At 34.5% G+C, this 22,501-nt stretch overlaps 2 protein-coding genes across 2 annotated transcripts; one reads left to right on the top strand and one right to left on the bottom strand.

The window, feature by feature from the left end:
* The first annotated feature begins 5,658 nt into the window (after window positions 1–5,658).
* Window positions 5,659–6,443, top strand: LOC114165165 (uncharacterized). Its single transcript, XM_028049827.1, has 2 exons — window positions 5,659–5,872; window positions 6,124–6,443. Exons 1-2 carry the CDS (start codon window positions 5,659–5,661, stop codon window positions 6,441–6,443), a joined length of 534 nt encoding a protein of 177 aa, XP_027905628.1.
* Window positions 6,444–12,671: 6,228 nt separating this feature from the next.
* LOC114166222 (G-type lectin S-receptor-like serine/threonine-protein kinase At1g11300) lies at window positions 12,672–21,569 on the bottom strand. Its single transcript, XM_028050919.2, has 8 exons — window positions 20,927–21,569; window positions 19,502–20,278; window positions 18,647–18,769; window positions 14,189–14,343; window positions 13,885–14,095; window positions 13,509–13,749; window positions 13,271–13,421; window positions 12,672–13,175 (listed from the first exon to the last, which is right to left on the bottom strand). Exons 1-8 carry the CDS (start codon window positions 21,510–21,512, stop codon window positions 12,870–12,872), a joined length of 2,550 nt encoding a protein of 849 aa, XP_027906720.1. The 5' UTR covers window positions 21,513–21,569; the 3' UTR covers window positions 12,672–12,869.
* Between the last annotated feature and the right edge of the window lie 932 nt (window positions 21,570–22,501).

Raw genomic sequence — 22,501 nt, 5'->3', positions numbered from 1 at the left:
CCCCCTTGACTCAAAACCCTTTCTTGCTTCAACCCTTGCACCTCAAAACTCAGTTCACCCTTTCCAACTCGTGCTCCTCTCCCAAACCAATTCCAGCAGTGCCAAAACCCTTCCCTTTACCTAATTTTTGGCTTTTATAGGTGCCTTTAAAATAGGTATAAAAAAATAAAACGAGTTTTGGGCCTTTAATTTCCTCTTCAATTTTACTTATTAGATAAATTCTCAGCCCCCTTGGTTGTGCCCAGGCTTTTCTTTACCCCTTCACATTCATATCACCACTATTAGTTAGCAAAAATAAAGCTTATTATTTGCCCACCAAGGTTTGAACCCATGACCTTCCACTAATAAGGCTATATCACAACCACTATACCAAGTCACATTTGGTGATACTCATAAATCAACAATATCTTACAATACTAATCACATACTCATACATATCCTTAAAAATCACTAACAAAAACAATCACACATAATTGGCATACATAGGACTCGAACCCAAATCCTCTCACACAATCAAAGTACTCTCAACCACTTAAGCTAGTACTTTTCCACGTCACATTATACCGCAATTAATGTCATAAAGACGCCCTCCTCCCGCATTTATTAATTAATTAATTATTTAATTAATTAATTTTCCCGGGTCTTACAACCATTGTGAGATATGGGCAAGTCTCTAAGTGTTACTCATGAAACAAGATACATGCACAATGCTGTAACGTGCACCCACTGATTAGAACCTATAATGAACACCGATATTGTATGTGTTATTTACTAAAACTCGATCATAGGGGATGTAGCTCAAGGCAATTAAGTCTCTACATTTTTTCGGGTGGAAGTTTATAAGCACTAGATGTAAGGGTCAAATCCGGAAGGTTCCTTACGCTGAACTACAATATTTCGTTTTAAAAGATAATATATTTTGTTTTATTTTTTAAATTATGTGGGGATTGTTAGAAATATTTTAATATAATTTAAAAAAAATAATTAAAATAAAAATTCTACTTACTCATGTTTTTATAGACCTTTAATCTATTGGTTAATGTTTTTAATGCTTAACGACTATATTCTTATTACTATTTACTTCTTTGTCTCCCTTTTCTACCTATAAATACCACCTAGGTGCATGGGGAAAGACACAACAACAGAGACAACAAACACTAGACTCTTTCTTAAAAGTGTTATTCTTTTCTTCTCTATATTATCTTTAAGACAATGGTGTTCATAAGGTTCGGAGATCCTTCGCTGCACTCGATCGATCTGACGGTTTGTTGTATCTTGGGAGAGAAACGCATATGATAAGAAACACATATGATTGTGTATTGTGTATTTGTATTGCCTTGTGCATTAGGGGTGTTTTCATTCTAAGGATAGCGCTATGTGTGCCTTAACCTAGAATATTTTTACTCATTTCCTTATTTATTTTTTATTTTTTATTGTTATTATAATTGTAAGGCCCAGTTTTCTGCCTTAATGTTTTAAGGGCTGTCCTTAGCCTAATGGGCCTAAGAGCTGGCCCAAGGAGTAAAAACAGATCCCATCTGCCTTAACGTTTCCACTTCCCTCACTTTCAGAAATAGTGCCTCCTTGCCTCCTTGAACAGCTGCGACGCTTTGCTAGGGTTTTGCCACAACCATTCTTCGGCTAGCTCAAGCCAGGTTCCACCCACGTAAGTCAACTTCGAACTCTTACGTCACCTCTGGGCAAACTTTTACCGTTAGGGTTTGGTAGTAACTCGTGCTTATTTTGTCTTACTGTTTATTTCCAGCTCTTTGGTCACCTTAGGACAATCGTGCTCGTTGTGTGCGTATTGGGGGTTTTCCACTTAGTTCTTCCAGGTAAGGGAAGCTAGGGTTTACGATTCACTTAGGATCTTCGCATGTTTTCTGAGTTTAAGTTATATTTTTTGAGGTGTGCTCATGATTTGGCTGTTTGATATTGGTAAAAATGTGGTTTCGATGTGTTTTCTGTGTTTTGCGCGAGAGAACAGTGGCGAGCACTGGTTTTCTTGCCCAAGCGAGCTTGCCTCGCCTAGGCGAGATTAGCAGAGGCTCGCCTAGGACCGCTGCTCGATCTGTCGCTTAGACGAGGATTTTTTTTTTGAGCGAGGAGTAGTCTCGCCTAGGCGAGAAGGGACTCGCCTGAGCGAGACCTCACATAGTCCGCTACTCCCCTGCTCGAGTTCTCGCCTAGGCGAGATGGGGCTCGCCTGAGCGAGAGGACTTCCCTCGCCTGAGCAGGACCTGTTAGCTTGGGCGAGACTGGGGGTAAGATGTGGTACTATTGTTGAATGTTGCATTGATGTGTGATAGCTTATCTAATCTAAATGCTTTATTATGAGGGATGATGCCATGATTGATATATGAGGTTGTGGTGGAAATGGTATGTTGTTTTGTGTTATATGAATTGGAAAGCATGAGTTGCATGATGGGATTGTTATACATGATGTTAATGTTATGTGAAATTCTTGATTGGTGGGTGGAACATGTATAAAGTGTGGGTAGGGCATAATTCCATGACTCTTGTAGTGAGAGATCTTGGTGGCGCCTCATCTGTTGGACGTAATTCCATGGACCCTTTTAAGGGGAGTTCCTGGTGGTGCCTCGACAAAAGGACGTAATTCCACGGGAGGTCGTGGTGGTGTCTCAGGGCTAGGGCGTAATTCCACGGAAGCCACGTGGTGGTGCCTCTTGTAAGGGTATAATTCCGCGAAGGCCTCGCGGTGACGCCTCATTGCTAGGACATAGTTCCACTGCCACGTGGTGGTGCCTCATTATGCGTATCCGGATAGTCAAGTCTTGGGGTCTCATATGTTTTGATAGCTCTGGTGTGATGCTTGTTATTTATGCTTGGCTTTGAGATTACATGTGGACTGTTATAATATGAAATGTTTGCCCCCAACTTGTAGGCTTCAAGAGGTGCAACAACTGTGGCAAAGAAGGACACTTTGGGAGGGACTGCCCCACCCTTGCTAGGGTAGTGACATGACCTCCAGTACAGACTCCTGCGTAGAACCAGCAGAGACACAGAGGCAACAGGCCTCAGGCGACCGGCAGAGTGTATGCCATGACCGAGGCGGAGGCAGCATGTTCATGTAAACTCGTTAAAGGCCATTGTTTGATAGTTGGAAAAGCTTGTTGTGTGTTGTATGACTCTGGAGCGACACACTCATTTGTGTCAGATGCATGTGTGAAAAAGTTAAGTCTGCTGGTGTGTGAGCTGCAGTGTGAACTTGTGGTGTCTACTCCGGTATCGGGTTTGGTCAGAACATCGTCCGTGTGTGCTAGGTGTCCGGTGGAGGTAGAGGGACGCAAGTATAAAGTGAATCTGATCTGTTTACCTCTACAGGAGTTAAATGTGATCTTGGGAATGGATTGGCTCTCTGCCAATCGCATTCTTATAGATTGTCGAGAGAAGAAGCTACTTTTCCCCAACTCAGAGGATCCTGAGTTGTTAACCTCTCAGGGAGTTGTGAAGGAACTACAAGGGGGTGCACATTGTTACATAATCTTCACGCATCTAAAGGTGGAGAAAGAGGAGGGGACGACCGTTATATCAGTCGTGCATGAATTTGAGGACGTGTTCCCGGCGGAGGTGCCAGGTTTACCTCCCAGTAAAGAAGTGGAATTCTCTATTAACCTGGTACCGGGAACCGGCCCGGTGTCGATGACCCCTATTCGGATGGCGCCGGCGGAGTTGGTGGAACTCAAGAGTCAAATTGAGGAGCTTTTGGGAAAACAATTCATACGACCTAGTATGTCACCTTGGGGAGCACCAGTGCTGTTGGTAAAGAAAAAGGATGGGAGTTCACGCCTGTGTGTGGACTACAAACAGTTAAACAAAATGACGATCAAGAACAAGTATCCCCTCCCGAGAATAGACGACCTGATGGATCAGTTGCATGGGTCATCGGTATTCTCGAAGATTGACTTGCGATCGGGGTATCACCAAATATTGGTGAAGGCGGATGGTGTGTAGAAGATGACCTTCAGGTCCCGGTACGGACACTATGAGTATGTGGTTATGCCTTTTGGGGTGACCAATGCTCCAGCGGTGTTCATGGACTACATGAACCGAATATTCAGACCGTTCCTAGATAAGTTTGTCGTAGTCTTCATAGACGACATTCTTATCTATTCCAGGACTTAGGAGGAGCATGCCGAGCACCTGAGGCTAGTGCTTGGCATTCTGAGAGAGAAGCAACTATACGCCAAATTGTCTAAGTGCGAGTTTTGGATGGATGAACTACAATTCTTAGGCCACGTTATATCAGCACATGGCATTGCAGTGGATCCAGCGAAGGTGGATGCAGTGGTTAAATGGGAAAGTCCCAAGTCAGCGACTGAAATCAGAAGTTTCGTGGGATTGGCTGGCTACTATAGGAGATTCATAGAGGGATTCTCCAAGATAGTGACACCTTTGACACAACTCACACGAAAGGACCAACCTTTCACTTGGACAGATAAGTGTGAGGAAAGCTTCCAAGAGCTTAAACGGAGGTTGACGAGTGCTCCTATCCTAATGATCCCCGATATTGGAAAACCCTTTGAGGTTTATTATGATGCCTCTCACCTAGGGTTGGGTTGTGTGTTGATGCAGGAGAGGAAGGCGGTGGCCTACGCTTCGCGGAAACTCAAGGTGCATGAGAGAAACTACCCCACTCATGACCTAGAGCTGGCAGCTATAGTTTTCGCCTTGAAAATTTGGAGGCATTACCTCTACGGTACACAGTTTCGCGTGTTCAGTGATCACAAAAGTCTAAAGTACTTATTCGATCAGAAAGAGTTAAACATGAGGCAGAGACGATGAATGGAGTTTTTGAAGGACTATGATTTTGAGCTGCTATACCATTCGGGAAAGGTAAACGTGGTGGCCGATGCTCTGAGTAGGAAGACTGTACATACTGCTCACCTTATGATAAAGGAGATGGAGCTATTAGAGCAGTTCATGGATATGAAGCTACAGGTGGAATTGGGATCTGAGTTCATCAGGTGTAGCAACTTAACTATATCTAGTGAATTCTTGGATTCAGTTAGGGAGAGGCAGTTAGTGGATGCTAGCCTGCACAGAGTTAGGGAGCAACTGGGGTCAGAAGAGGCAAATGACTTTACCTTGGGCAGTGATGGCATCTTGAGATTTCAGGGCAGGATATGTGTACCCGATGATGTTGAGGTGAAGAAGTTGATCCTAGAGGAAGGGCACAAAAGTCGTCTTAGTCTGCATCCGGGCATGACTAAGATGTACCAGGACCTCAAGAAAAACTTCTGGTGGCAAGGTATGAAGAAGGATGTGGCACAGTACGTGTTTGCCTGTCTGACCTGTCAGAAGGCAAAGGTGGAGCATCAAAGACCCGGGGGGATTATGCAGCCCTTAGAGATACCGGTGTGGAAGTGGGACAGCATCTCGATGGACTTTGTGACCCATCTACCATGGACATTTAGGGGACATGACACCATCTGGGTCATAGTGGACTGACTGACCAAGGGTGCACATTTCCTAGCAATGAACCTGAGGATGTCTATGGTTAAGTTGGCTCAACTGTACATCAAGGAGATCGTGAGGTTGCATGGGGTGCCTTCGAGCATTGTATCAGATTGAGATCCACGGTTCACATCATGGTTTTGGCAAACCTTGCAGGGTGCTTTAGGAAACAAACTCACGATGAGTTCAGCCTATCATCCTCAGACAGATGATCAGTCTGAGAGGACGATCCAGTCATTCGAGGACTTATTGCGGACATGTATACTAGATCACTTAGGTGCTTGGGATGAAGTGTTACCGTTGATTGAGTTCACCTACAATAATAGTTTCCATGCAAGCATTGGGATGGCACCGTATAAGGCTATTTATGGTCGGAGGTGCAAGACTCCCTTGTGTTGGTATCAAGATGGCGAGGCAGTGTTAGTTGGGCCATAATTGTTGGAACAGACCACCGAGAAGGTGAGGTTGGTGAGGAATAGGATGCAGGCTTCATAGAGCAGACAAAAGGCTTATGCAGACTGCAGGAGGAGACCCTTGGAATTCGAGGCAGGAGATCACGTGTTCTTGAGGGTGACCCGAACCACTGGTGTGGGAAGGGCTCCCCGTTCAAGAAAGCTTTCTCCTAAGTTCCTTGGCCCCTATCAGATCTCGAGGAGGATTGGGCCAGTGCGTATGAGATAGCCTTGCCCCCTCAGTTGGCCAATCTTCACCCTGTGTTCCACGTGTCACAATTGAGAAAGTATGTCTTTGATCCCTCTCATGTGCTAGAAGCAGAGGATGTACAGATTCAGGAGGATCTTACCATGGAGGTACCACCAGTGGCTTTAGAGGGTAGCAAAGTTGAGGAACGCCGAGGAAAAATAGTCATCCTGGTCAAAGTCATCTGGGATCGGAGAGCAGGCGACTCGACTTTGGAGTTGGAAGACGATATGAGGAAGTCACATCTGCATCTGTTTCCCTGGTAAGTCTGTATTTTTGAGGACAAAAATTTTGTTGTTGGGGAGAATGTAAGGCCCAATTTTCCGCCTTAATGTTTTAAGGGCTGCCCTTAGCGTAATGGGCCTAAGAGCTGGCCCAAGGAGTAAAAACAGATCCCATCTGCCCTAACGTTTCCACTTCCCTCACTTTCATAAACAGTGCCTCCTTGCCTCCTTGAACAGTTGCGACGCTCTGCTAGGGTTTTGCCACCAACATTCTTCGAGCTAGCTCAAGCCAGGTTCCACCCACGTAAGTCAACTTCGAACTCTTACGTCACCTCTGGGCAAACTTTTACCGTTAGGGTTTGGTAGTAACTCGTGCTTATTCTGTCTTACTGTTTATTTCCAGCTCTTTGGTCACCTTAGGACAGTCGTGCTCGTTGTGTGCGTATTGGGGGTTTTCCACTTAGCTCTTCCAGGTAAGGGAAGCTAGGGTTTACGATTCACTTAGGTTCTTCGCATGTTTTCTGAGTTTAAGTTATATTTTTTGAGGTGTGCTCATGATTTGGCTGTTTGATATTGGTAAAAATGTGGTTTCGATGTGTTTTCTGTGTTTTGCGCGAGAGAACAGTGACGAGCACTGGTTTTCTTGCCCAAGCGAGCTTGTCTCGCCTAGGCGAGATTAGTAGAGGCTCGCCCAAGATCGTTGCTCGATCTGTCGCTTAGACGAGGATTTTTTTTTAGCGAGGAGTAGTCTCGCCTAGGCGAGAAGGGACTCGCCTGAGCGAGACCTCGCAGAGTCCGTTATTCCCCTGCTCGAGTTCTCGCCTAGGCGAGACGGGGCTCGCCTGAGCGAGAGGACTTCCCTCGCCTGAGCGAGACCTGTTAGCCTGGGCGAGACTGGGGGTAAGATGTGGTACTATTGTTGAATGTTGCATTGATGTGTGATAGCTTATCTGATCTAAATGCTTTACTATGAGGGATGATGCCATGATTGATATATGAGGTTGTGGTGGAAATGGTATGTTGTTTTGTGTTATATGAATTGGAAAGCATGAGTTGCATGATGGGATTGTTATACATGATGTTAATGTTATGTGAAATTCTTGATTGGTGGGTGGAACATGTATAAAGTGTGGGTAGGGCATAATTCCATGACTCTTGTAGTGAGAGATCTTGGTGGCGCCTCATCTGTTGGACGTAATTCCATGGACCCTTTTAAGGGGAGTTCCTGGTGGTGCCTCGACAAAAGGACGTAATTCCACGGGAGGTCGTGATGGTGCCTCAGGGCTAGGGCGTAATTCCACGGAGGCCACGTGGTGGTGCCTCCTGTAAGGGTATAATTCCGCGAAGGCCTCGCGGTGACGCCTCATTGCTAGGACATAGTTCCACTGCCACGTGGTGGTGCCTCATTATGCGTATCCGGATAGTCAAGTCTTGGGGTCTCATATGTTTTGATAGCTCTGGTGTGATGCTCGTTATTTATGCTTGGCTTTGAGATTACATGTGGACTGTTATAATATGAAATTCCTTTACACTAGCTTACCCTTTTGCTTGCTTGTATGTTGTGTGTGGTCTCCTCTATTGCAATGATCATCAATTTTATTGATGTGAGCAGATGTGAGGACCCCTGGCAGTGGTATGGATAACAGGGATGCGACAGCTTGATGGATGGGATGAGTATTGGGCCCACTGTGGGGCCCATCACTGAAGGATTTTATTTAATTATGTTTCTTTTGTTCGCACAAGACTTAGTATAGTTATTTGCTTTTCCAGTGTACTTTGTTTAGGCCGTGTGGAGCCTCTTTTATGTAATATGGGGAAATGCATGGCGTACTGTATGCCTGCATACTCCAAACTCCGTACTCTGTGATTATTTATGCATGTGACGTTTTATCAATTTGAGGTTATCCAGTTTTTGGGACGTTACAATAATTGTTGATCTTTGATTAATATTCATTATTTTATATATATGTCTTAGTATTATTATTAATTTAATAATTATTATTATATCATTTTATATTTTTATTATTAATAGTATTATTTGAGTAATCATTAAAATCCAAAGAAAATTTTCTCTCAAAAACTTGTGTAAAAAAGAAGTCAAAATGAGAGAACTATATATAGATTGTTGATTATATACTTTAATGGATTAACAGCTTATTTTAATTTATTAATTTTACTCGCTCGCAAAATTAATACGTTAAAATTGTTGTAACAAATTAAAATAAAGTAGTCAAAAATCTCTGAAATCACATAAAGTTTAATCTATTAAAATATTTTTTTAACAGATTAAAATCTTTTTATTATAGTTGAGCATGGGTTTATGTAATTTTAATAGATTAAAAAGAATAACTAATCAATTAAAATGTTCTCTGTTAAACAAATAGGAACATTTTAGTAGATAGAAAACATATTTCATCATCTTAGTTAAGCTCTAAAACAATTTCAATAGCTTTTTAAAGCTACTTATCAAATTAGACCATGAAAAGGAAACTAAGCAAAGATACATTCTAATCAAAACAAACTTCTCTAAACAATAAAAAGCCTTTGTTATCGTCAAAGTCTTTCAATCTCCAAGGCAAGAAGTTTTGATAAGGTTGGATTAAAAAAATCTTCATATCTTCATCAATGTTTTGTGTACTACAACATCAACCTTGCAGCCATTAATTGTGACCGTAGAATAAAATCTTTCGATTATTATATCTTAATAATACAGAAAATCAAAACAACTTGGATTCATGCTGAATATTCTTTTTCGTTAATCTTTAATTTGACGATACATGTTATACAGATCACGAAAGGAAAATATAAAGAAAACACAAAGTGCATCTCGTGGATTATAATCATATATTTCCTTTTATATGTGAGTATTTGAATGAGATTGTTGTTATTAGATGATTCATTTTAGATTAAAATTTGTGTACATAGTCATATTATTTTGGCATTAATTTTAAAGAATACATAGGATTTTTTAAAAATATTATCGCATTGGATATTGATTTTACTTTGAAAAACTTGTTGATGAATCTATTAAATATTTTTATTAATTGTATTCAGTTTTACCATTTAGGAAAATAACCGTATCCTATATATTTTCTTATTTCGTCTAATGTCATGAAAAACCTCAGTATGTATAAAAACTAGACAAACTATTATTCTCTATCATAAAATGTCTTATTTATTATCAAGTTATTTTAACCCTTTAACTCTGAATTGACAAATTACTATGAATTTATTATTACTTGTATATATCTTAATTAATTTTTAGTGCTTCAAAACTTAATTTTTATTTGTTATTATCGATCCATCATTTTTTTATCTCTCAAGCACTACAAGAAAAAGTTGAATTTTTCATGGATAATTATCCACAGAATAAAATTCATATGTAAATTTTTGTCACCTTCAAATTTACCTATAGATTTGTTACTATTAATTAAAAAAGAAAAAAAAAGGAAAACTGGATTCATAAAAGATTTACTACTGAAGGAGGAGAGTGAGAAAAGAAAATTCATGGATAAAATTAATTAATTCATGGGTAAAATAAGAGTTAAAAAATTAAATTAAAAACAAAAATGTTAATCTTTCCTCCAAAATCCCTCAAAGAGGTATAAATTTTCTACACATTTTCTCCGAACTCATTGATGCTCGAAATGTATTTGAAAAACAACAACATTCTGAACAAGACAAGAGCAACAACCACCACCGAACCAAGAACACAGTGAGCATGCATAACAAGAAAATGAAGATGATGATTATGCTAATTATTAGGAACTTAAAAAATTTTGACTTTATTTTGATTATATATAAACTTTGTTTAGAGTATATTTGGATCACTCATGTTAACTTCTGAAACTTAGATTATGTTTCAATTTCATTTTCAATTTGGTTGGTATTTTAGTTTGATTAAATTTGATTTTTGATTATGTTTGATTTGGATAGTGTTTGAAATTAATTTTGAATTGTCTTATAGTTGAATAATATTGTGTTTAATGACAATTGAATATTAAAATGATTGGAGCTTTTAATGCATTGGTATAATGATAACGTTTAATATATATATATATATATATATATATATATATATATATATATATATATATATATATATATATATATATATATATGCTTTTGAATAAATGTATATTAACTACCCACGAATTTAAATTGGTAAATAAATTTTATCCACGAAAATTTAGTCATGGAAAATTATCCATGAATTACAAATTGTAAAAACTTTTATCCATGACCTTTTTGTGGTGGGAATTTACCCACAAATAATGGTCTGTCAACATTATCCACAAAAAGTAAAGCCATGGAAACTTATCCATAAAAGGTGGTTTGTTTGTATTACTCACATAATTTGATTGGTGGGATCCTATGATGCACCGATACTTCAATTTGTGTCACATATCCGTGTCTGGCACATATCTGTATTCCATACTTTAAGATACTTTAGCAATACTTATCAATGAAGTATCTAATATATAAACCAATAATAATTTTATGATGACAATAATTTATAAAATTTATGTTGAAAATATTTAATACATTTGATTTTAATTTGGATTCACACAAGAATAATCATATATTTCTCATTTTTTGTTAAAAAAAATTGTACATTTTTCAATATGCATATATCACGTGTTGTGTCCTATTATTTTCAAAATTAGCGTATCTTGTGTATCAAATACATGTCGTATATACATATCGTATTTGTGCCTCATAACTTACCGTGAAAGGTGGTCTGTATGTATTACCCACAAAATGATATTTTTCACGGACCAAAAATCCATCCAAATTTATCGACGCCACAATTTCATATGGATCTTGAGTTGTTAGTAATCCGTAGGTAATTTTTTATTACCTACAAATTTTTGTTGTAGGTAAATGCAAATTTTTTTGTAGTGATAAGACATGAGATCTTTTTTTTTTTCAATCTTCATTTTAGTTTATTTCCATGTAGATTATGCATATAAATATCACAAACTTATTTGAGTTTATATCCATGTGCTTAAACATATAAATGTCGCAAACTTCTTGAGATGCTTGGAATGAACTTGTGATAGGTTACCCATGACCATCTCATAACAAAAAGTTGAAGAGCTTAAAAGTTTTTTTTTTAAGTTTTTAAAATAGGAAAATCTTTGGCAATAAACATGAGAGGGTAAAAATTACTCAAGCAACTTTGTCTTATATTTATCAACAACTTCTCATTGAAGGTTTAACCAGTGATCTTAAAGCTAAAGAACTTATGACAATATTGATCTCTTCGAATCTTGGTTTCATCATGGTGATATAAATACACATTTTCTCCTTAAGATGATTGATTTAAAATGCATTGTGAGTGGTGCCTTAAGAAGATGGTAATCATGCTTTTTTTTAACTAAACCAAACTTAAGATTTTTATCTTACCACTTTTCCTTTCCCTCTATGTTATCGAGAACAACACTACTATTAATAATTTTCCAAAATCTTATACCTTATTTTATGAGTAAGAGGATTATGAACTTTTGATAGATATGCCTAATATATATATTAGGTTAAACTAGTTGTTTTCGCCTTTAATAGCATTTGTGAACCTAATACTTACGGATTTGGTGGTGCTTTCTTAATCAATAATTATAAGATATTGTTGACAATGATGTATATTGAGTTGTTATTAAATTCTTCAAATAGGAATTAATACTTTCTGAAGTAAATTCTACTCTAGTTTCTCTTATCCCAAAAGTTGAACATAAAAAAAAAAAACTTGTTAGTTTTCGAAATTATAGGTGAAAATGTGCTTATTAAATTTGATATTACAAAATCTTTTAATACACTTTATTAGTTTTCAAAGGCTTTTAGTTTTGAACATAAATGATGTAATTAAATTAGTATACCTTACATAACAAGCTTGTGGTGTATGTCTTTAACACAACTAATATTGTTTCTTGGACCCTGTGGACTCTTTGCTTGAAGATTTTATCCTTCGATTTTCTATTTTCATATTTATAGGAAATATTTTTGAATATAAATTATCCAACTATCGGGTGAATCATAAATAAAATTTTATTTGGTAGAATTATTTGTCTAATTTCATGATATGTGATATCTCTCTCTCTCTCTCTCTCTCTCTCTCTCTCAACAATGGTTTACATGTTACAAATAATGAAAGAACCAAGGACTCTCAATCTAAGACAAAATATGAAAAAAATAGACAACAAAATGTACAAAATCATTGAAAATAATGTCAAAATATACAACTAATATATATTTTTTTCAGTAAGTTGTAAATTTCTAAGAATATTTAACTCTTCATCATTTATAAATAATTAAATTACATAGAATTTATACGAGTCAAGAAATTTCATGTAAGATTCCTAATAGTACTTAAATTTAAACATTGATAATTTCTCAAGTATACAATAATAATTAAGTTATAACTTAAACATAATAAATTATTGTTAATGATAAAAATGTTGAACCTAATTGTTATCTACCTTGAATTTCACTTAGAGTTACATTGTTGTTTGAATTAAATTGACTTTTTTGAGAAGACTCCGAACTTTGACAATTTTGTTTTTGAACAAAAGCAACTTGTCTTGGAGGAGGAAGATGTGTAATCTCACTTATAAGCATCAAAACCACAGTCGATATAGATGGCCTTTCTTTTGTAAGTTCTTGCACACACAAAAGTCCTATGTGTATGCACTTCAACATACTTTTTTCAAACATTGGATCCCATATCTCTGGATCTATTATAGTTATAATGTTGCCTTCATTCCATAGTCTCCATGCCTAAAAAAAACAAAACTTCATTAGCAAAAATAATAATCATTTTGCTTAATTTGTAGAAACTTCATTAGAAAAAGGAATAAGTTCTGGAAACTTACAAATCCAACAAGGCTAAGTGATTGCTCATCATTATGAAAACTAGTATTTCTTCGTCCACTTACAATCTCTAGTAATAATACTCCAAAGCTATACACATCTGATTTTTCTGAGAAAAGTCCCTCCATTGCATATTCAGGTGGCATATAACCACTGCATGTAAAACAAATATTATAATCAACAAATAATAAACTATTTGATATTGAAAAAATAATGTATAGTATTAAAAATGCTACTTACTAAGTTCCAACAACCCTTTTTGTGTTAGCTTCATCATCATCACCTCCTCTAACAATTCTTGCTAAACCAAAGTCTGATATTTTTGGATTCATATCATTATCCAATAAGATGTTGCTTGCTTTAAGATCTCTATGTATAATTCTTAGTCTTGAATCTCTATGAAGATAAAGTATTCCTCGCGCTATTCCTTCAATTATGTTGAAGCGCTTTTTCCAATCTAAAACTTTCCTTTGGAGTGGATCTAGAAAACATAATGAATACATGAAAAGGATGAAAAAAAAACACTAAATGTTATATAGAAGTTAATAGTATATCATAATTATTTAAATCAAAAAAATACCATTAAGTAGTAGTTTAAAAAGAGGCAATAACTAACCGAATAGAAATGAATCCAAACTTTTATTTGGCATAAACTCATAGACCAACATTGGTTCGTCTCCTTCTATGCAACATCCAAGAAGTCTTACTAGATTTCGATGTTGAAGTTTAGAAATCACCACGACTTCATTCATGAATTCTTCCAATCCTTGTCCAGATGTTTTTGAAAGTCTTTTTACAGCAACTTCTTGTCCGTTCTCCAATTGTCCCTAAGACAGTAAAATGTCATTAGTACTAATTTATATATTATTATTATTATTAATTTTAAAAATAATAAAAATATTTTATACAAAGAAAATTACCTTGTATACAGGACCAAAACCTCCTTTTCCAAGCATGTTACCAAAGTGAAAATTGTTTGTAGCATTTGAAAGCTTTTCAAACTTAAATAGGGGTAACTCTTCCAATTTAGTAATTTCCTTTTTCTTTCCGGTAATCACGTCTTCAGGCACACTTCCTGAATTAGCAATATACGAATTGGTAATACAACAAAAAGTAACTATGTACAATTCATAATATTTTTTATATTTGAAAATTTAGTTTTTTACATGTAATAATGAATATGATAGTGCTCATATTTAACAATTAAATTGACAAAAGAAGTGCATTTAAATTTCATTTTAGTGTCAATTAACTTTCATAACTATTTAAAATAAAATTAATGAATATATAGTCAATTCACTGGTCTAAATTAGTTAGATGTAAAATTTCTTATCAAAGAAAAATAAGTCATGAATGATCTTGATTATGCATCGAAATGTCAAACTTTATTATGGAATGACAAAGCTAAAATGCTTTGGTTCAAGGATGGGTTAATTTTTTTTTTCATTTTTGTGATTAAAAGTGTTTTAATGCTAGTGGGATTTATAGACTTGTGGAATGAGGTTTAGTTATGGAAGATCCTAAACATACTGAGGAACATGTTTCACATTCTACAAAAATCTAATTTTGTCTTATGTATTTTAGGCAAAACATTATTGCCAATCACATTCCTAATGTTGTTTCAGAGGAAGGGAATATATTGTTGATCAATTATCCTTCTAATTACGAGACTAAGTTATTTTTAATATCCAATAGGGCAGCTAGTCCAAATGGTTTTGGTAGCTTTTGCTTTCATGCTTGTAAGGATATTTTAAGGACTGATGTGTGCAATGTTGTCAAATAATTCCTTTCTCAAAATTGGGTCTTACTTGGGATGAATTCTAATGTTGTTTCTCTTATTCTTACATTTTCTAGTGTTTAATCTACTAAAAACTCCAGACCTATTGTGGTGGCTAATTTCATGTTCAAAATTATTTCTATTTTTTTTTCTTATAGATTGGCTACTATTGGTAAAAGGATCATTTCTCCTAATCAAAATGGCTTTAACAAAAGGAGGCACATTAAGGAAGGCATTGGTGTCACTCATGAAGCCATAAATATGTTGTCTAAGAGGGTTAAAGGTGGTAATGTTGTGTTAAGATTGACATCTCTAAGGCTTTTGATGGTCTTAATTTGGATTTTAAATTTCTCCTTTTGATGCTAAATTAGTTTGTTTTTCATCACAATTCTTTGATTGGATTATGAAAATTATCCATTTTTCTCATCTTTCTATAAGTGTGAATGGTAGTCTTGTCGGTCATTTCTCATCTTTCTATAAGGATCATTTATCTCCTTTATTATTATGTCTTGCAAAAGAGGTCCTTAGTTAGGGGATTTCTCATCTTCTTAACTCTAAACATATGTTGCTAATGGCTAGTCTGAAAGGGGTCATCTTTCCTTCACATGTTTTATATGCTGATGAAATTTTTGTTTTTTGTTAGGATAACAAAAGAATTCTTATCAGTCTTATGAATTTCCTCTATTCCTATAGATTAGCCTCTAGGCAATGGGTCAATTTTTATAAAAGTCATTTTTTCATTGCTAATGAGTCTTATGGTTTTAATAAGAGGATTAAGATGTTTGTAATTGTAATAGAGGTGTCATTCCCTTTAATTACCTCAAAGTTCCTATTTTTCTAGGTGCTTCAAAATCTAAGTTTCTTCAACCACTAGCTGCTAAAGTCAAATCTAAGCTTGCCTCTTATAAAGGGAAATCTCATAACAATTAATTAATTATATTATTTTAGGTTTTATGTCTTACTATTTTTAGGATTAGAAAATTCATCATTTTTCACTCATTGACACAAAAATTTGGTTATGTTTCATTGAGAAGTTGAAAACATATTGTTCTTTTAACCATTGATTAATTTGAAGTTTAATTATTAGTCCATGAGAGAAAGTTGCATCAACAAGACAATGTAGAGTTAACATTAAAAGTATTATCATATCATTCAAGTAAAAGAGATGGAGGATGTGGATCAACCAACAACAATAGAAGTCAAGGTAGAGGATATGGCAAAGGTCGAGAGGAAACTATGGTTATCAACAAAATCAACATCAACTAAAACAATCTAAAAAAAAAAGGGAATATAAGGAGGTGGTTATTAGGCAAAGTCAACTGACAAGACAAATGTAGAATGTTATCGGTGTCACAAGTATGATCATTATCATATGTTGATCAAATTTTCCAAATGCACAAAGTGGAACATCCAAATTCATAGAAAAGAAAGAAGAGCAATTTGGAGAAATCTCACTCTTGATGATTTGTCATGAAAGGGATTCAACCAACAAGAAATTGTGGTATTTAGACATCGAGTGCAACAATCACATGAATGGAGATAATTTTGTATTTTCCATTCTCGATGAATCCTTTAGAGGTAATGTGAAGTTTGGAAACACTTCTACAATCTCAATCATGGAAAAATGGTAGGTAACTTTACTAACTAAAAGTAGTGTTGCTCAAACCTTGTCTAATATCCTTTTTTCCCCATATTTAAAGACCAATTTGTCAAGTATCCTTTAGTTGAAAGAGAAAGATTACAATATCACAATTAAAGGAACTATGGGGATAGGGGTGGTTTGTCAAATACTAGATGACATATTGGGATTGATCACTCAAGTGGCTATGACAATACATCAGATGTTTCCACTTTACCTCAGTCATTCTACTTAATTATGTTATGCTACAAGTTTGAACAATCAAGCGCAACTATGACATTTTTGTTATAGTTATCGTGTTCTTGGAGGTTTACAAACACTTCAACAGTAAAATATGATAATTGGTCTTCCTTATTTTCTAGTTCAAAGGACACATGTGAGGAATGTATTCTCAACATGCAACATCGATAACTATTTTCCAAATGAAAATCCAAGAAAGTAAGAAAATTATTGGAGGTTGTGCACTTTAATATTTATTGGCCAATTAATCCTATTTCTAACGGAGGTAAAGAATATATTATCACTTTCATTGACGACTTGAGTATGCAAACTTAGGTTTACTTTTTGAAGGAAAAACCTAAAGTTTTATCAACTTTTAAAAACTATAAAGCAATGGTTGAAAAACAAGTAAGACAACCAATACAAGTATTGCAAAACTAATTGTGGGGGAGAATATAATTTGCTTGAATTCACAATGTTTTACGAGGAGCAAGAACATTAAAAGGAAATTGAGAACATCATATACATTTGCAACAAAATGACACATCCAAAAGAAAGAATCAAACCATCTTTAACGACGAGTCAAAGTTTCAAATTTTGACCAAAATTGTGAATTGGAACATTTTTAGATTTTGCAAGATACAACTGAATATGGAAGAAAGATACACATTCTTAATGTACGTGTTTAGAATTAGTAAGACAAAGATTCTTACTTTAAAAACGATATTAGAAAGTAATGTCACTTTAAGGTAAAAATTTGTTAGATATTTTAACCTTGTTATAACATATTTTACACTGATTAGTATTTAGTTGTTATGCTTTTCAATATTGTTAGGAGTTAGTTTCCTATCAGCTAGTGTGCTTTTTTACTTAAAGTCTATTTAAAAGGTTTTTCTTAAATAAATAAAGGGTTAAATATGTTTTTGGTTTTTCAAGTTTCAGTGAATCTTGGAATTAGTTTTTCTTCGAAACTTTATACCAATTTAGTCTTTCATCTTTATAAATGCGTGAATTTAATCCTTCTTACCAAATTTTGTTAAATTTATTTGATATTTTAAACGCATTTTATGATAATATTTGAGTTAACATTGAAGCAAAAATGTGTCAAACGGGGTAAACAATTCAAATACTATCATGAAATACGCTTGAAACGTAAGATAAACTTAACAAAATTTGGTTAAAATGACTAAATTCACGCATTTTTAAAGATGAATAACTAATTTAGTCAAAAGTTTTAAAAATGGACTAATTCCAAATTTTACTAAAACTTAAGGGACTAAAAACATATTTAACCCTTAAATAAATAAAGAGTATTTCTTTAAGAAGAATATCCTGTTGACATATCAATTATTATATTTATCAAATTTTGTGGAAAAACATTATACCATAAAGAAGAACTTTGACTTTAATATTTGTAATAAAAAAAATTCAACATTCACGGCAGAAAAGCAAGGTAGCACACATGGCTACAGCAACCTATTCATCGTATCTTCTTCGTACTATATTCCTGCTCATAAAGATTCGTTCAAATTTGTCGGGCGATATTATTTTAATGTTTTTGTTCCCCTTTTACCGAAGTTTCCCTATCATGGAGAATGAGTAATGTCCACTCCTTTTTTAAGTAATGAAAGAGAAATAATCTAAAAAAAGGGAGAAGATTGGAAAATAGTAAACGTGATAAAAAAAATTAAGGAAAAAAATTAAATGATTATTCAGATATAAATATAAACAAGACAACTTTACCTGTATGCTTAGGAGTAAATTTCCGCCACAAAAGATAAGCGCCGATTGCAGTTGCTAATGCTCCAATTGCTACCACAATACCGATTATTAATCCCTTCGTTTCTCTTCTCTTTTTACCACTAGCTGCATGTTATTCAGAATAAAATAAAATAAAATAATGTTATTTATTTCTTTAATTATTTATAAAATTAAGTAACGTGTTTTTTTCAACCGGTGAGATTAAATTTAATTTATATTTACATGGTCAGTTTAGAAGATAAAATTTATACGTTAGAGTTGACGAAAGATTTTCAACATAATCTAAAACTTTAACATGAATTTATATCTAATTTAACATAACAAAATTAATTTTATATTATAGCTTATGTATTATAAATTGGTTATCAACATATATCTCAAACATTTTCATGGTATAAAAGTTTGGAAGAAAAGCACTCAAGGAAAAAATAAGAATTAATATCAAGTTTTCCACTACTTGCTCGTGACGGAGTTTCTTTACTCCTATAGTACTTTGACTCTTCCATTTTTTTTTTACATATAAAGATAAAAGTAATATTTTTTTAATTTTAGACTTTTTGTTATATATTGATCTCCTAAAATTTTTGTACATTCACTTTGATATCTCAAAACATTTTCTAAAAACCATCATACTTATATTATATATTATATTATGATTTATATTTAATTACCATATAATCTTCCAACATCTTGATATTATAAATTATAAAAGTTGTTGTATACAAAACATCAAATATGAAAATGAGATCAAACAATAAGTTTTCATACTATAATTAGTGTAATAGAAGATATCATTATACCGATATAAAATATTGTGAGTAAGGAGAGAAAACATACGTAGAAGTTGTGATGGAACACGAATGAAGAGATCAACCCCTCCATAAGGAAATTTCTGCAAATCAATCAATTCCCTACTCCAATACATGCAACCAATGTAAGAATCATATGCATAAGCCAAGCAAGAGCAATTTGCCAAGCAATCTGCACCACATTTTTCTTGGTTTCCATCTGATCTCTCTGCAAAATCAGGCACTTTCATGTTATGTTTCTGCAGAAAACTATCTCCTTCTTCAACTTCACTCCCATTTCTCAACTTGCCACAATTCAGTGGCACACTCCTCACACACCCACTTGTCCAATTTCCACTGTTCCATTCCTCTGGCTTGCGTGCCTCAAACCCCTCAAAACAGCTGCAAATTGGTGCTGTGGAGTTATCACAGCTTCCAAAGGGTCCACACTTCCCATAAAAGTCACATTCGTTTTGATCCACCTCAAGTTCCAGAAACTTGGTTCTGTTCAAAAACTCTACCAGTTTCAGTGTGCCATGTGGGGTTATGGTAAGGATTCCAAACATGGCAGGTTTTTCGAAGTTGTAGGTTAGATATGCTGTTCCATTATCATTAGGCTCAAAACGCCACCCGTATAAGTACTCAGTTAACATCCTTGGTGATCCTAGGAACACTCTTCCATTCCATGGACCAGTTCTCCAATATGGCTTTGTTTTGTTGTACCAGAAAAACACCTCTGGTGCATCCAACCTTTCAAGGCTCCCAGTGAAGTACCCAGTAGAAGGATCAGAACTGCTTTTCCATGACACATACTCGATTTTCTCACCTGTTATATCATCCACAGATTCCACATCAGATATCTTCGTTTACATGTTCTTTTGTTTCACATGGCTGTATTATAGGTTAAATATACTTTTAGTATTAGAAACTTATATGTGAAATTATAATTCATTTCTTTCTTAGATTTATTTTGGTTCGTAAACTTTAAAAATAAATAAATATAATTCTTTTAATCTAATAAAATTAAATTTTTAGACTTGTTAAGTAGTGTTTGAGACTAATATTTGAGCCGAAACATATAAAACGATGTAAATAACTCAATCGTCATCCTAAAATACGTTTGACATGTCAAAACAATTTAACGTAATTATGTTAGAAAAATTACATCCATTCAATTTTTAAGTTTGAGACTAAAATGTATATCAAAATTTAAAATATAAACGAATTCCAATTTGAGGAAAAAAAAATAATAACTTCGAAGTTTGGATATTTTACAATGAAAGATATCATGATGAAGTATCTTAGAGTATAGTATCAGAATCAAGTCTTTCAATGAATATCTAGAAGAAAAAAAAACTGTGATTGAAAGAGAAAACTTGTGGATACTTCTTCCAATGGGTAAAAAGAAAACACAGATAGAAAGAGAGAGAGAGAGAGTAGTAAATGAAAGTATATATGGTGAATCATGGCTTACCAGTGATCCTATTGGTGGCAATTTTCATCTGTGGCACAGCAATATCAGCAGGGTGTGTGAAACTGTCCCATAATGGTGTTAAACTTGAGTCACCACGCAGGATCAGATTTCCTGAATTGTCAAGTTGAGCACTTGTGTTGGTACCACCAACTGATACATTTGTTGACCATATCACACTATTTTCTCCATTCAGCACCACAAGATTCCCATCCTCGTGGATTTTGAACACCCCAGATGAATCCTTCAGTGGTTCATCTCTATTTCCTACCCATATGATGTTGGTCTGAGAGAGATACCAGATTGCCACATAGCGATTTGTGGAGTTTTCAGGGCTGAAAAATCCAACCTTGAAATCACCGTTGCTTGAGCTTGTAATCTGAGAGTCAGAGTCGCTGATGAATCTGGTTGATGTGATGGTATCATTCGCAGAGATTGCACCTAAACAGAAGCTGGAAAATATGAGCAGAAACAAGTGATTGATGCTGGTTGGAAAACCCATGAATTTTGAATGTGGGAAACTTGGTGTTGTTTGAATGATGATTTTCTCTTTGTACCACTTTGGGTTTGATGAGGTTGATTCCACCATGTTAGTCTTCAAAATTCATGTTCATGTTGTGCACCAAACTATGTTCTCTTAAGGTTGAGTTGACTTTAGTTACGCGTTAAGCATGCTAAGTAGAGTGGAAAAAAAAAATCTGTATTCACACTATTTTATTCAGAAGCCAACTTGCATGTACCTTGTAACCCAAAATTAATAATTGAACTAAGACTACAATTCATTTTTATTTCAATTAATTATGAGTTTTTTTTGGCCTAATGAGATTGACAAATTAATATATATATATATATATATATATATATATATATATATATATAAAAGATGAACAATGTAACTGTTTGAAAAATTATACTAAAGTATGTTATAGTTAGTTTATAAGCAATAAGTGGAAGCCAAGAGACAATGTATGTTATTATTTGAGGTTACTTTTTTGGACATTAATCTATGGAACTATTGAATGGGTTCATTATTTTCTTTTTGTTTTAGGATATTCAGGATATTGAATTCCCATTTATCATTAGAAAAATAATTCTTTTCTTTTTTCTGTTTTTATAAGAATTGGACGGGACATCATCATTCACATGATCACAAACATTATATATAATAATGTGTATTAGAATTTAAAAATAAAAAATAAAATAAATATGATTACAATATTATTATTTTGAGTTGTCAAATAGGTATTATTATCTTATCTTGTTACTAATACGTACTGTCTTTATAAAAATTTCTCTTTGGAGGTTTAATAAATATTGAATAGATGTTTATCACCTTCCAAATTGAGATTTCTACTTTTCTCAAAGTAAGAAATTAAACAAAAATCACTTTGGTTAAGTGAGTTATCTGTTGGTAACTAAACTTAAATTATTAATCAAATATGACTATTATTTTATAAAATCAGCCAATCGAATTAAATCTACTTAAATTGAAAGCCAAATGAACTAGATAAAAATAATTCAATTCAATTTAAATTATAAATTTTCGAATTAACTTGTGGAATCCAACTTTTTTGAATA

The sequence above is a fragment of the Vigna unguiculata genome, chromosome 10 (genome assembly GCF_037176805.1).
Source record: "Vigna unguiculata cultivar grain cowpea cultivar isolate G323 ecotype 2 chromosome 10, ASM3717680v1, whole genome shotgun sequence".
NCBI lineage: Eukaryota > Viridiplantae > Streptophyta > Magnoliopsida > Fabales > Fabaceae > Vigna > Vigna unguiculata.
Note: the sequence above shows the minus strand (reverse complement) of the source record. Positions and strands in the feature narration are given on the sequence as shown.

Coding starts and splice junctions, on each gene's coding strand:
- LOC114165165 (XM_028049827.1), top strand. CDS start 5,659: ATGAGTTCAGCCTATCATCCTCAGACAGATGATCAGTCTGAGAGGACG. Junction 5,873..6,123: donor GAGGTGCAAGACTCCCTTGT/GTTGGTATCAAG, acceptor GGCCCCTATCAG/ATCTCGAGGAGGATTGGGCC.
- LOC114166222 (XM_028050919.2), bottom strand. CDS start 21,512: ATGGTGGAATCAACCTCATCAAACCCAAAGTGGTACAAAGAGAAAATC. Junction 20,279..20,926: donor TGCCACCAATAGGATCACTG/GTAAGCCATGAT, acceptor ATGATATAACAG/GTGAGAAAATCGAGTATGTG. Junction 13,176..13,270: donor CACTTAGCCTTGTTGGATTT/GTAAGTTTCCAG, acceptor TGTTTTTTTTAG/GCATGGAGACTATGGAATGA.